This window comes from Elephas maximus, chromosome 17, assembly GCF_024166365.1.
Source record: "Elephas maximus indicus isolate mEleMax1 chromosome 17, mEleMax1 primary haplotype, whole genome shotgun sequence".
Lineage (NCBI taxonomy): Eukaryota > Metazoa > Chordata > Mammalia > Proboscidea > Elephantidae > Elephas > Elephas maximus.
The window spans coordinates 41,633,170-41,649,010 of NC_064835.1; the positions used below are offsets into that span (position 1 = coordinate 41,633,170).

At 38.2% G+C, this 15,841-nt stretch overlaps 1 protein-coding gene across 1 annotated transcript in view; it reads left to right on the forward strand.

Moving 5' to 3' along the window:
• ZC3H6 (zinc finger CCCH-type containing 6) overlaps window positions 1-14,126 on the forward strand; it is a 78,326-nt gene extending 64,200 nt beyond the window's left edge. Inside the window, exons 9-12 of the mRNA XM_049856610.1 lie at window positions 229-482; window positions 2,103-2,608; window positions 3,123-3,353; window positions 5,938-14,126. Coding sequence (XP_049712567.1) covers window positions 229-482; window positions 2,103-2,608; window positions 3,123-3,353; window positions 5,938-7,418 — 2,472 coding nt within the window. The 3' untranslated portion in view covers window positions 7,419-14,126. The remainder of the gene's footprint in view (window positions 1-228; window positions 483-2,102; window positions 2,609-3,122; window positions 3,354-5,937) is intronic.
• The last annotated feature ends 1,715 nt before the right edge of the window (window positions 14,127-15,841 follow it).

Genomic DNA, 15,841 nt, shown 5'->3' on the forward strand with positions numbered 1-15,841 from the left:
GGTTTTTCCAGTCTCTGTCAGACCAGTAAGTGTGGGTTTTTTTCTGTGAGTTAGAATTTTGTTCTACATTTTTCTCCAGCTCTGTCTGGGACCCTCTGTTGTGATCCCTGTCAGAGCAGTTGGTGGTGGTAGCCAGGTACCATCTGGTTGTGCTGGACTCAGTCTGGTGGAGGCTGTGGTAATTGTGGTCCATTAGTTGAAACAGCAATCTTTGCCAACTATTTTTAGGTGTTGAATACTGATGAAGAACCCACAAATGAAGATGAAAGAGAATTAGAAGAACTGAGAAAACGTGGCATAACTCCTCTGCCCAAACCACCTCCAGGAGTTGGGCTTCTGCCAACCCCACCAGAGCATTTTTCTTTTTCTGAACCTGAAGATGATTTTCCGACAGACCTTTCTGATGATTTCAAGAAAATCCCATCTCTTTTTGAAATAGTTGTAAAACCTACTGTGGATTTGGCACACAAGATTGGGAAGAAGTAAGTTAAATTTTTTAAAAATGGCAGCAGTTTTTTTTTCTAAAAATTCTCATTTAAAAAATGACTTGCATTCCACAACCATGTACTCAGACTCAGGCAGCGATGGCAGATACCAGCAGGTACACAGATGGCTGCTTCCCCATTCTCTTTGATCCCACCCTCTGCTGCCTGCATCAGTGTTTTTATCTTGGGAATTCTTACACAGCTTCAGAACCCTCTCTGTACGGGAATCCTGAAGGGCATTCCCATGGGGATGGGACTGTCATTCCTGCCACCTGGTTAGGAATTTCTTCTAATTGTCCCATTGCCATCGGGTCAATTCTGACTCATAGTGATCCTATAGGACAAAGTAGAACTGTCTCATAGGGTTTCCAAGGAGCAGCTGGTGGATTCGAACTGCTGACCTTTTGGTTAGCAGCCTGAGCTCTTAACCACTATGCCACCAGGGCTCTATTTCTTCTAATAGTGGGTTAATATGTCTCCAGCATATCTCATTTTTTTAGAGTAGTGTTTCCTTATGCTATTGGAGGAAAACTTCCTGGTAAGTTTTCCAGGATCCAGATAATAGCATTTTCTAACAACACAATTCCCAGGGTCTGTGCAGTTGGGCCTAAAGTCCCATTGTTGACATTTCTTATAACCCTGAACACTCAGGGAAGTAGTGGGTCTCAGCAAATGAGAAACAAGAAATCCACAGCAAATATCACAACTAACATGAACCATTGAAAGTATTTCTGTTAAAGTCAGGAAGGAGACAGGTATGTCCACTATTTTGCTAATATTGTTTATTAGATCCTAGTCAGTGCAATGAGAGAAAGATAGAAAAGGTATGAGAATTAGAAATGGAAAGGCAGACTCATTATTTCATCAGTTTGCCTCAGTAAATCCAAAAGAACCAACTGACAAAACAACTAGAAATAATCACCGATTTAGCAAGATGCCCAGAAAGAAGAGCAGCATTCAAAGCCTAAAAGCCTTTTTGTATGCCAGCAATAACCAATTTCAAATTGTAAAAAAATAAATAAAGTTGTATGTTTATATAAACCAGTGGCCATTGAGTTGATTCCTATTCATGACATCCCCATATGTATCAGAGGAGGACTGCTTCACAGGGTTTTCAGTGGCTGATTTTTTGGAAGTAGATCTCCAGGCCTTTCTTCTGAGGTACCCCTGGGTGGACTCAAACCTGCAAGCTTTCAGTTAGCAGCCGAATGCGTAGGTTTATATAGTGTGATTCTAACGATTGTTAAAAAGTCTGCATATGTCTAGAAAAAGGGCTACAAGAGAACCAATAAAAAAATGTATCTCTGGGTGGTGGAATTAGAGGTGATTCTTATTTATCATTATACTCTTATATATTTTTCACGATATCTGTAATAAGTACTTTTTAGAACAGCTAATAGCAAGCAGCCAATTAAGAAAACTGTGGACTAAAATGAAGGCAAGGCCCATGTGCAGTGTTTCCATCTATATAGGTGATATGGAGTAAATTGCTTCTTAAAAACATATTATTCTATTCTGATATAGAAAAAATACTTAACAAATATCTATTTAGAAATGTAACACTCTTTTTAAATCTCTTTTCTTTGGACTAAGAAATATTATTCTTTCTGTCTACAGAACACCAGCATTTTATAACAGCGCCTCACCACCAGGACCACAATTTCAGGGAAGCAGCCCACACCCTCAGCATGCCTATAGTCCTGGGTCAAGTCCTGGGCCTCATATGTCTCAGGGACACAATAGTCCTGTGATGCACCCAGGCTCCCCTGGACATCACCCATGTGCAGGACCTCCTGGTCTACCAATGTCACAGAGCCCACCTTTGCCACCTGGCCCACCTGGCGTTGTAGGCCCTCACAGTCAAGCTGGAGTACTTGTTCAACCAGGTCCACCTCTGATACCACCTAGTATGAGTGGTGCTTACCATTCTCCAGGCTTTCAAGGACACACGATGAATGTACCTCGAGAAAACCACTCTTCTCCAGGTTCATCACACCAGCAAAGTCCTGCTGAAATGCAATTCGACACCAATTATGAGTCCTTGCAAAACCCAGCTGAGTTCTATGATAGTTACTACTCACATCATGCCGTCCATAGTTTTCAGCTTCCCAGTAACTCTGGTGGTAAGTGTACACTTTAAAATAACTCATTTCATCAAAGGAAAAAATAGTAGGAATGTATGCTTTAAATAAAACTAGGTAAGATGTTATAAAGTTGAAACCTTCAAATAGGCTTTCAATTTAACCAAACTTTTGAAATAATAGAACTTTCGATAACTTTTTAAAAATATTTAAAATTTTGTTATAAATTGATAATAAAATATGATTTTTATTAGAGCTTCAATTTCCTGTAACTGACGGTAGTACTGTCAAGTAGAATTGGTAGTGGAATTTAGTACTTTGTATTTAGTAATCTGTAGTGCTAAATCAGAGCTCTGGTGGTGCCGTGTGTAAGTGATAACAGCTGCAAACCAAAAAGTCAGCAGTTCAAATCCACCAGCTGCTCCTTGGAAACCCTACGGGTCAGTTCTACTCTGTCCTGTAGGTCACTATGAGTTGGAATTGACTTGATGGCCACGAGTTTGGTTTGCTTTTGGTGCTAAGTCAGCGTGTGTCTCTTTCTGTGTTACGGATGTAGATGAGCTCTGGCAGGGTGAATTTGCCCACCATCAGCCTCCCGTTGTTCAGGACTCGCAGGACCACAGGAGCGAGTGTGACGGCAGCAGCCTGACAGTCCACAGCCCTCTGACTGCACCAGGGCTCCTCCCTGCAGTGCAGAGGGCACTTTTTGTGAGACTTACTCAGAAATACCAAGAAGATGAAGAACCAAGCAGCACTGAGCCTCACAGGGTACCAAGCAAGGAAGAAGGTGTGTCAGGTGTTACGATAGCGTCCATCTTACCTGTTTGCTTCACTTAGATTCTGAAATGGTCTTGAATAGGTAAAATCTGATGTATGAGTTCCTCTGAACTCTCTATTTCCAATTTACTTTGTAGTCTTTATCCACTTGGGATTAATTGTGGTTTCTAGGTCCATTAATGCATTAATAATGAATTGCAGAAGGTTTGACTTGAAGCAGTGAATAGATCTAAAACTAGAGTGCTAGGCCTGGGCCAGCAGACTTGCTGTTGAATCTCTTCATTTTTCTAGGAAGAAAACAACACAGGACAAGAACAGAACACCTTCCAGTTCAGGGATTTTGAGTTTTCACCTAAGTTCAAAATTGTTCAGTTATTGGAGAAAATTTTATGGGCATAGGCTGTATACTTAAGGTTATATGTTAGTTAAATGTTATTATTTTAATATAAAAAGATTATGTAGAGTGAGCTTAACTTAGTATTTTTGATATTGACACATTAATTCATAATTGATTAGTTAATTCAGTTAAGCTTGAGAAAAGTTTTAAGCATCCAGTTCTTTTTCTGAATTACAAAATTGATAATGTTTGGCTGCTCTTAAACATGAAACTGATGAACAACTAGGTAAAACCAGATAACACTAGGTAGCTACAAACTATTATATAAACCTTATTTGTTACATGTTAAAAGAAGGTAACATTAACACTTCATTTATCTAGTATCACAAGAGAATGAATTCTTGCTAATAAAAGTAATTTAAATTTACTCCTTTAAATGATAAAACTTAATTAAAAACATTGTATGGTGATCTTCCTATAAATTCTTACAGTCTTATGTTTTCATAAACAAAACTAAAACTTTTCTAGATGATATAAAATTTTATACTGTAATATTATACAATTGATTTTCTATGAGGGTTTCCTCTGTATTCAGAAGCAATCTTGTACAGTTGTTTTGTGTGTGTGTTTGTGCTTACTTATATAAGTCTTAATGCTTTATGAACTTTATTTCCCACTGATGAAAAGCCATCAACTGTCATTTCCTATCTAGTATCTGTTTTCCTCTGGCCTATCTTTGCTGTTCTACTTTCTTTCTTTTAATACATTCACTCTCGTTCCAAAGAGGATTTCAGACTCTTTACAAAAGAGATTGATATGAAAATGAAAAGAAAATAAAAGATGAGGAGTGAAATTACCGTGCAGACATATTTGAGATAACTGCAGCAGGTCCTAGAGGCCAAAGAGAAGAGAAGAGCTGGTTTTCTAAAAATTCTAGAGGTGGTTTATTTAGACAGCAAGGTCTGAGTAAAACTTTCTGGCCTTGTGATATAGCATATGCTATTTTAAACCACACCCACACCTTAAAATACCAATGCTTGGTTTGTAAGCACCGCTCTGTTCAAACTCAACACGTAACACCAAAGATCCAGGTAGTAGAAACATACTTGTGAGCAGTGAAATTAGGTAAAAACTAGACTATCTAGTCTATTCTACTGATAGAAGGTATTCTGGGGGACCTCTCTCTCTCTCTCTGTCTTCCCCTCCCCCTCCTAAGGTTGTATGTTCTGACGACAATGTGAAGAGTAAATACCCTGTGGTCGATTTAGAGCAAATCTATGTGTGTTTTAATGGAGAGCAAGGAGAATCACCCTCCTGAAGCCTCCATTTATGAGCTCTACTACTATTCTAGAGAAGAACCCTGGAAGCTAAACTTTGTAAAATTGTCTAACATACTAGGGTTAAACAGGCTTTAGGAGTAAGACCCAAAGTGTCTTCATAAAGCATATAAATTTTATTTGTTATTTTTTTAATTTTAATGTTCAAATAGTTAATATATTCACATAGGTCAAACATCTAAAAGTTTAATAAAGTACAAATGAAAAGTCCCCATCCCTGTCCCTTGTTTGCTCAGTTCCCCTTATTCCCTTAACCATCATTATTACTGTTTTGCTTTCTTTCCAGATTTTTTTTTTTTTTTTTTACATCTTTTCCTTGTTATCCTGGTAATGCTAGAGCTATGAAGTTTAAGGATTTCTTGAATTAAAGAGATCCAAAACATTTAGGATTCCTTTCCAAGAGTCTTCCCCTTCTCCCCACATGCACCCCACACTTTTGAGTTCCCTTCTGCCTGCTGGAGTGAGGGGATGTCACACGTGTCCGCATCGGACCTATTCCTTTGTAGAGTATAATAACTGAAGTGATCATTGTCACGCCACATCTTAATCTTGTACCATTGTGGAAACCCAGGCATCTCTGTCATGCAGTTACTTGAAGTTGTGTGCTGTTGAGTCGATTCCGACTTACAACAACCATACAGCAACCCTACAGGACAGAGCAGAACTACCCCATAGGGTTTCCTAGGCTGTAATCTTTAAGAGAGCAGATCACCAGGTCTTCCCTCCCACAGAGCCACTGGTGGGTTCACACTGCCGACCTTTCAGTTAGCAAGCCGAGTGCTTAAACATTGTGCCACCAGGCCTCCTTTACTTGAACCTGGACTATACTTTTTTCAGAAATGGTATGTGGTTTTTTTCATCTTGAATAAGGCCAAATATAAATGCTTCATTCTTTATACTAACTTTTTATCTGCATTTAGATGATACTGTTAACTGGTATTCCAGCAGTGAAGAGGAGGAAGGAAGTAGTGTCAAGTCAATACTGAAGACATTACAGAAACAAACAGAAACTTTAAGGAATCAGCAACAACCCCCAGCAGAACTCAGCATTCCGACTGATCCAAGACTTGCTAAGGAGAAAAACAAAGTACACCAAGTGGTTGACCCTAGACTCAGGACTATCCCAGGTCAAGGCATTAGAAAACCTATTGACTCTGCCCCACTGGATCTCAGACTTGTGTGGGATCCCAGGAAATTTAGAGGGAATGGAAGTGGCCGTGTAGGCTCTTCTGTTGGTGAAGCCAAGTGTGATTTACGTCATGCGAATGCTAGCACTAATGTCAAACACACAAGAGGAGATGACGATGAGAAGGCAGGAAGAGAACTGAGAGAAAAAGCTTTCTTGATACCTTTGGATCTTTCACCTGGTATAACACTCCAGGATCCAAGGTCACAACTGAGACAGTTCAGTCATATTAAAATGGATATTATCCTAACGAAACCAAACTTTGCAAAACACATCGTGTGGGCTCCAGAAGACTTACTTCCAGTACCTTTACCTAAACCTGACCCAGTGTCTTCAATCAACTTACCTCTACCCCCTCTTATAGCTGATCAGAGGCTCAGTAGGTTACGGGAGGCAAAAAGTGATCTTCATCAAAACACAGTGCCCGTTGACCTAAAATTAGCAGCCAAAGCCAAAAATAATACAACAAACAGAGAAGGCTACCTAGAGCAATTGGGAGACTTACAGAGTTCAAGAAGTAAATTAGGAGATCCCAGGAGGCAAAAAAGTTTTGATCCTAGACTTCACAGACTGCCCAATCCAGAGTTGCATCAGGTGGTTACAAAGGATTCACATACATCTAAGGGTACCCCTCGTTTAGCGAGATCAAACCCTGGTTCAGCACAGCCCTCAGGGGCAGTAACTAGCAGCTCTGGGCCCGGGGCTCTGCCTCCATACGCCCCTAAACTGTCATCTTCAACTGGTCTTCCACTGGGAACTCCAAGTTCAGTTCTTAGTGGCATTAGTTTGTATGGTCCTAGGAAGCATGGTTCTTTATCTACATCTGAGCTAGCAACAGTTTCTTTAGGAGAAAATGCAGAAAACCAGAAAAAAAGTGGTGGTTTAAAAAGTAGTGGCAAAAATGAGCCTTCTCCTGCAGAACCGATCCTGCCGCAGAAAACCACTCCAAATATGGAAGTCACTGTTGATGGGCCAGCTGAGCCCCAGGCAGATCTTCTCAGGAGTTCTGGTAAGATCCAGGCCCCAGCAGTGCACAGTCTTCCTATCCCGGCATTAACAGGCTTAATTAGACCCCAGTACAACGATCCCAGGCAGGCCAGGCAGCCTGGACAGGTGAGCCCAGCCCCAGATAATGACCCCAATAAAGAAGCAGATGACAAATCTCTGAAAGAGGTTTTCAAAACTTTTGATCCAACTGCTTCCCCATTTTGTTAGCTGTTGTGTGATTAAGCAATTCTTTTCACTCCTGTGACTGTCGCAGTCCTCTGCGGTTTTGTAACTGGTTTACCTCTATAGTTTATTTATTTTTAAATTCTAAACACTTTTCAGCTGCTAGTATTAGAACCACATGAAGTTATATCCTCTAAATCCTGTGGTATTTTATATAATATTTTTATAAAGTCATTGACATAGAAACCTATGTATCATGTTAGCGTCAGTAAAAGTACATTTATTGTAAATAAACCATCATGAACTCAATACTCTGCCTGAATATATGCCAGTTGTCTTTTATAATTAATGTTTAGATAGATGATTACCACTTTTATATGGTTGTTTAGTTTCAAGCAATATGATATACATTACTTTTGAGAAACATTATTTTGACTAGGATCCTCTCTACTTGTCAGCACAGAACTGATTCATTTGTAATGCTAACTGCTAACTAAAATAGAAAATGAAGTCGAGAAAAGACTTTAAAATCATGATTAGCGGAACAGTTCACATTAAGGGCATCACTTTTATTAGTATTGGCAATAGTATTTGTGTACATGAAGCATTCGAATGTTATCTTTTACAAGTGTTTTATTGTTTTCTGTATAATAGAAGTTGAAAGTATATAAATAGAATGTTTGCTAAAGTGAAAAATTCCCAAGTTCTCTAACATAATTTTTTAATTTAATTTTCATATTAAATAGTTATGAGCTTCTGCTGTGTTACATTGTAATGTTCATGTATTTCAATGTATTTTTGTCTTTAGCAGCATAATTTATATTTTTCAAGTAATGTAGCTGTAATAATTGTATTCATTATGACTGGCAAATTTTAACAAAATTTTAAAAGATCTAGTGACAGTCTGTAGTGATTATTACACTGATAATGTTTTAAATGCCCAGGTACCGTATTTTTACTTAAACAGCAAGAAAACACGGAGACTGCAGGTGTAGTCACTGGTATATGGCTACCAAGAAAGAATCTCTTCCAGACCTCGCCCAACTGGTATTCTGTAGCAGAGGCGACTACCTGGTGTTTTAAGTATTTAATGTCCTCATAGTTTGTAAATCTCATAACTTGATTGGAAATTGTATTTTTATGAAAAAAACTCGTATTCATTTCTGTGTATTTATTGAGGTATGTAAATAATAGCAGCCCTCTTTGTTTCATACATGTATCATTTTTAAAAAAAAATTTTTATTGTGCTTTAAGTGAAAGTTACATGTATTATCTATAACTGGGACTAAATATTACACTCCTTCTCCCATCTTGAACTGGAGGTCTACATACAACAGTGATTGCTGCTAACAACTCCAGCAAGTAACTTGAAAAGGAGCATAACATTATAAAGGATAATGAAAGGAAAGTTAAGGTTTTTAACTTAGCTCGATCAGTTCTGAAGTGAAAACAACCGCTCTTCAGAGGAGATTTTAAAAACACACAGCAAAATATGTCTTTGAGACCCTAATGCTCAACAGCATATGTCCTCTGTGTTCACTTCTTCGCTTTTTGTTACTTTTGTTTTTTGCTCGGACTCTGTGCTAAAATGCGGTTGTAGTTCAGTGAACAAAAACTCTGCCTACATAAGAGGTGCTTTTTTGTTAAGTGGCAGGGTACTATTCAGGGCATGTGTATTCCTACTGCTATATTTTGCTTACTTTGTTGCCCAAGAAGGGCCTGGATGGCATTTTGGGGTTTAAAAATGCATGTTGTAAGCCACCATAGAAAATGTTTCCTGGTTTACTCTCTGAACAGAGTAAGTCAATAAAATGGATAACCGGACAGGAAAAAAAAAAAAAGAGACCCATAAATATGCTGTATACTCCAAGGTATAGTTTACTCTTTTACCAGGATAAAATGACAAAATTGCTGAATTTTAGTGATTAGAAATTTTTAACAAATCTTTAATTCATTCTTGTATTTTATGATCTCTTTTTTTTGTGTTAAGTAAAATGCAGTCCACATTTTAAATACCATTCGGAGAAGATAATTTGGCTTACTAGAGATCAAAATGGAATCCAGACTCTTAGAGATCTGTTTTCTACTAAAGGAAATTTTAAAGGATTAATTAAAAAGTAAGGTTTAAGTCATTAATGAAAATTATGTGATGTACATTTATTCACTATTCTTGAGCCCCTATTATATCAGTACTATCCTAGATTCTATTTTACAATAAAAGTTTGAACTTGCATTCAAATTTAAGAATATATTTTATATGAAAATGGCTTAAGTTTAAAATAATAATTGCTATTTATATAGATAACACTTTTTAATTAGATAACTTTAGGAAATACTCTGTTACATCCTGTCAACAAATTATTTTAATATTCTTTTTTCCTACTTCTCACCAAAATTTAGTAAGTAACCACTTTCCCCAATGAATAAACTTCTCTTTAAGGTAAGTTGGTATTCTTAGAATTCATGTAATTTGATCTATACCAGTACAAGTAAGTTAGGTTCCTAGTCTTAGAAGCCACACTCTTTGAGATACCAGAATTAACTTGTGTCTTTAAAGAGTCTGGATTAAACTCATCAATCAAGATGTAATTTATTCATATTGGTTCATGACACAAGTTTTGTATCTGTTCCCTTTGATGTTGAATGGAGTGAGATATGTCAGGGTGTTCAATTGGGACACCCATATAACTATAATTTAGATTGAACAGCTATTTTCCCACATCTTGTTTAGTTTTTGCTCCAGACTCCTGCCAGTTAGGCCCTCATTCTGAACCTTGAAAACGAATCAAATGTTGGAGTAATTTCAGAACCTGTCTTGGCAATAAGGTCTGTTTCTCTATGGACCCTCTGCGCTACCCAGCTTTATGTTTCAAATGCCAGAATCACACTGCAACAAAAGCAGTCTAATTATGAAATGATGTTTAAGTTTCTATTTGTGTTTTAACTTGCCAAACCAAAACCAAACCAAGCCTGTTGCTGTCAAGTCAATTCTGACTCATGGCGACTCCATGTGTTACAGAGTAGAACTGCTCCATAGGATTTTCTTGGCTTTCTTTTGTGGCGCTCATGGGTGGGTCCAAACCACTTATCTTTAGATTAGTGTAGTCCAATACAATCCATTTGCGCTGCCCGGGGGCTTCCTTTTAACTAACCATAAAACCCACTGCTGTCGAGTCAATTCCAACTCATAGCGACCCTATAGGACAGAGTAGAACTGCCCCGTAGAGTTTCCAAGGAGCGCCTGGCAGATTCGAACTCTCGACCTTTTGGTTAGCAGCCCTAGCACTTAACCACTACGCCACCACGGTTTCCTTAATTAACCATAGGACTTTAGTTTTTCTTGCTACTTCTACCTATTTTAGGAGTGGAAGAACAATTGATTAGTAAAAAACATCCTGTATGAACCGTCATGTGAGCCGTTTGCGGAATTAACTAGACAGAGATGAAGGAAAGGAGAATTTATGAGATCTGGAAGTTTAAAGGCAGTAAATTCATATTCTGAATTGATTTATAGGCAGTTTAGCTAAATGTCTAGTTCCTCTTCTGTGAAATGGGAATGATTTTGACTGCTCACTGATTTGATGTAAAGAGTGGATGAATTAATTATTGTAAAGTGTTTGTAAATATAAAATTGCTTTATAAATTTCATGGACATAGCCGTTACACTCCCATTAAAGTAAATTAATTGTACAAATTCAAAAAAAAAAAAAACATGGTTTGTGTGGTTCACCAATTTTATGACGTTTCAGATGATGTGCACTGAAGATAATAGAATGCCTGAGAAGTTGTTGTGGAGAATATTGACCCATCAGGTTAACAATTTTCTTAAATATTTTGTGTGTCAGGAAGATAGAGGGCTTTCCTCTTTTAGAGCTGTATCGACTTTTAGTGTCTATTCGAGAACTGACCTCTCTGCCATTTCATACAAGTTGGATATTGACAGAGGGTTAAACATGCTACAAAAGTCCATGTTGCATGGCATGCTTGCTTTAAGTCATGGCACATGGGGGCAAAATGACCAACTCATTCATTGTAAGAGCTGTTGGCTCCTTCCCTTTACTATATATTCTGCAGACATGTGACATGAAAGTCATTTCTGAGTGACCATTTGCTTAATAAAGGTATCATTTCCTTTGATTAATGTCAACAAAATACATTAATTGCTTACAAGTTTGGAAGTTCCTAGGGACTTAGCTGTGAAGTCTTGGAGTGACTGTTAAAATCTTCCATCTGTGTGACACAGAGGCTTGCGGTAGAGATGTTTCCCTCAGCCCACCCTTCTGGGCTGAAGGCTGCACCTCGGAGGGGTGGTCTGCAGTCAAGCAGTCCATTGACTGGCCCCTGCCACCTCAATAATTGGCTTTCTGTGAATTTCTAAGGGGAGAGCCTGTAATTATCTTTTCACATGTAGTTTGGAAGCACTTGATAATACCATATTCCAAATTAAGTCCAGTAGATACGTAAGTCATTAATAAAGTACAACTACGTAGTTGAAATAAGACTTATTTTAGGAAATCTAAGCTTTGACAAAATGTAACAACTGAACAGGGCTTCAGTGTTTGAAGCTGTTTTCACTTAATGTGTCATAATTTACCATTTATATAATGCCTTTTCTCCATGTACCTTAGTGTGATTGGCAGAACCAGTTTTGGTGGATACCAGTCCTATATTGGTGGAGTTTCATGTTTGAGTGTGTTGTCAGCAATATCTGCTGGTTCTAACAAAGCCCAAATTAGCCTGCCTTTCTTAGAAGGGACAAAAACCTAACAAAGGATTACAGGTTAACTTCGACATGGTACTTGTAATTTCTGATTTTTAAATAAGAAACACATTTTATGCTTTTGGAGGCAGGACCCATCTGTGTCTCCTTACTGTTATATTTCTCCATAGCAACAAGCCTGGCTCTAGGCACACTGTAGGTGCTTTGTTAACTGCTTGTTGGTTGTTTCCTGGCGTCCATCCAGGCATAGGTTGTACTGTGCCATCAACTATTAGAACAGGTGTGGTTGAGCTGTCTCATGATTGCAATGGACAATGTGCAGCTTATAAATTACACCTTTCTGTAGACACACACCTGCCTTCTTTCTCCCTGCTTCTACCGACCAAGCAATGTGAAGGTAGAGTTACGGCAGCTTTGTTGAGGAGTCAGGTTCTTCTATAATAACTTATAACTGTTAGAGTCCTCCAGACTTGTAAGATAACTTACTCTGTGGTGGAAGTTTGAATAGATCGATAACTTATCCCTACAGATCTGTGAAGTGTTCTTTCTGTAACAAGAAAAGGAATGCATAACTAGTCTTATATTTTTATTTTACAGTGTATTTCTCTAATTTTTCCTTTCCTGTTCTCCTCAAAATATCAGCTAAAGTTATGAAGGGAGGCTTAACCTAGTGAATTACCAACAGCGTTTAAAATTCCTTTTATCCTGACACCGTGAACTTACCCTTTCAAGTCATGATTGGACTCTTTTTGTGTCTGGTCTCCCTTCATTATTCTTTGGAGTAGAACAATCGTACTACAGTTAGCAAAATCGTGAGCATAAAGAAAAGCTATTTCTTAACTTTGAATGAGATTGTGAGTTCTTAGAATAATACTTTATAGTGTTGTTTTATCCTTGAATCTTGGTGTTTAAACTTAGACTTTATAGGAAAAAAAGTAAATATACAGCTTATTTTAGCATTTTAGAAAAAAATCCGCTCTGTGAGCTATCAGGCCCCTACTTCCTGGCTCAGCACCCTGCTTACTTTACTACACAACCACATGAAGACTGAGAGGAGAGGTGACACTTGCCTGTTCTGTCAGGGGCCCGGTATTGTAAAGGACTTAAATCTATAAAGGCCAATTTTCTTAAAACTAATCATGTTCCTAAACCTCCATTACCAGCAATATCTTGAATTTAGATTTCAATGACAGATAACATATTTTATATGCTTTTTTAAGTAGAGAGATTGAAGTACAATAAACTGATCATTATTACAAGTAAATATCACAAGGACATTTTATCCACCTCTATTTTACAAGTGTTTGCCTTCCAAATATTTAAGAGGGAAGTCAAATAAGGTAGAATATCTTTTCAGGAGGTGGAATGATATTTCCTTATAAGAGTGACAATCAAGAAATAGTCATTTGTATACTTACTTGCCAAAGTTTAAAATTTTTTTACACCTCTTAAGTTAAACCCTTACCCCACCTACCCAGAATTCAGAAAGGGCTCAGCAGAGATCCAGACTTCCAGGACCCAGGCCATTGTGTTTTTAGCTCTGTGCCTGCACACGGGAAGAGCATCAATGGCCCTTGTGTCCTGTGATGTGGTATGTCTGTGGAGGGGGAGAGGGGGCTGTATCCAGACTAAGATCTCCTGTTTTCTATCAGAGCAACAAGTGCCACCTGTGGACTGAAATGCAGGTTACATGTATTTAGTATGAGTTTTTTTGTTTTTTTTTTAACTTCCTGATATTGTTATTTCAGTCCCCCAAGTTGTATGTCAAACGTTGAGGAAAAAATGCCTTGACTATTTCTCTTCAGAAGGTTTTAGTAGGTATCAAATTAGCAGATTAGCAGCTTTTTTCTGTTCAAAAGATACCATCAGGGGGTGTGCTTTGCTGGAATGCTAAGTTATTTTACTAAAGTACAGACAAATCACTTGGTAAAATCAGGAATATCTTTTTTGTTCTCTCCTCATTTACTAATAACTTTTCCAAGTTGCATTCTGTTCTGTTGCAAGTTTCTGAATTTTTTTTTCTGTGACACCTTTCTGACTTTAAATAAAGATATTTCTACTAACATCTGTCTGCCAGTGTGTTGCTTGCTTTAGTAAATATTCAGTGTTTAAAAACAGACTATAGGGAAGCCATGTACACATATAACAGCTTGCAAATGGAACCCATCCCAGGCCTTCTTGAAAGAAGGAGTGATGATACACTGTTTGCCCTTCAGTTTAGCCTTAATACACAGTGGTTGTGCTTCCTTTAACCCCATAAATTAATAGCAACTAAGGCCCTATTTCCTGACACCGTCTTTAGCCCGGGAAGCATCTCTTACGTTAGCTTAAATTAATTTTCTATTAAAAGATCTGAATCTGAGAGGTTGCTTAGAGCAGAGCAGGAACTCTTAGGATCAAAATAGAATCTCATAGCAGGAAAGTCTCTCAGGGAGCAACTGGTCATGCTTATCCCAAAGGTTAGGAACCTTTTGCTGTACATGATTTAAAGATGCTGTGATGGTTAAGATTGTGTGTCAACTTGGCTAGGCCATGATTCTCAGTGTTTTCGCAGTTGTATAACGTGATCACTTCCCTGTTGAAATTTGATATGTGATCACCCCCCTGATGGAATTGGCTGAGAGGTACCAGCAGGGGCAGGCCCTGTGGTGGCTCACCACCCCCTCAGCCTTCATCTCTCAGCCCCCCACCACCTACTTCCTTCCTGCTTGCCTTTCTGGGGCTTTTGCTTGTTCTGGATCCTGCAGCTAGCTCCTGTTCATCTGACCTCGGTTCTTGGGACTTGAGCTAGCAGCTTACCAGCGGTCTTGCCTGCTAATCTTGGGATTTGCCGATCTTCACAGCCTGTGAGCAACAGCCCTGCTCTCCGGCCTGCCAGTCTTGGGTTCGCCAGCCCCTGCCACTACCTGAACCAGCAGAAGTCTTTAACAGTCCTGCTTTCTGGCCTACCAATCTTGATTTTGCCAGCACCTGTGGTTGTGGCTGAGTGAATCAGTAGGACTAACGCTATCTGATTTTAAGATTAATTATAGGACTGTAGGAATCAAGACAGTGTGGTATTTAAGAAGGAACAAACACATAGACCAATGGAACAGAATGAAGATTTCTGAAATAGACCTACACAAATACTATCGGTTGACTTTTGTCAAAGGTACAAATGCAATCAAATGCGAAAAAAAGATAGTCTTAGCAATAAATAGTGTTGTAACAATTGGATATCTATATCCAAAAAACAAACAAACTTGACCTCTGCATACTTTAAACAAAAATTGATTCAAAATGCATTATAGATCTAAATGTAAAGTTAAAGACTCATTTTTTAGAAGAAGCCATGGGAGAAAGCCTTTGTGACACTGGGTTTGGCAAAGAGTTCTTAGGATACCAAAATTATGATCCATAAATGAAAAATACTGATAAATTGTACTTTAAAAATTAAAGGACACTGTTAAGTGAATGTAAAGACAAGCTACAATCCAGAAGAAAATATTTGCTAGTCACTTATTTGACTATCCAGACTATATAAAGAAGTCTCAAAATTCAATAAAAAGAAAAATATTTGAAAAGACACTTTGCCAAGGAAGGTAAGTAGATGGCAAGTAAGCCCATAAAAAGATGGTCCATGTCATTAGCCATTGTTGTTAGGTGCATTCCTGTCAGTTCTAACTCTTAGCGATCCTATGCACAACAGAACGAAACACTGCCAAGTAAAATGAAATCCTTGACAGCTATATTTTCTCCATTTATCACG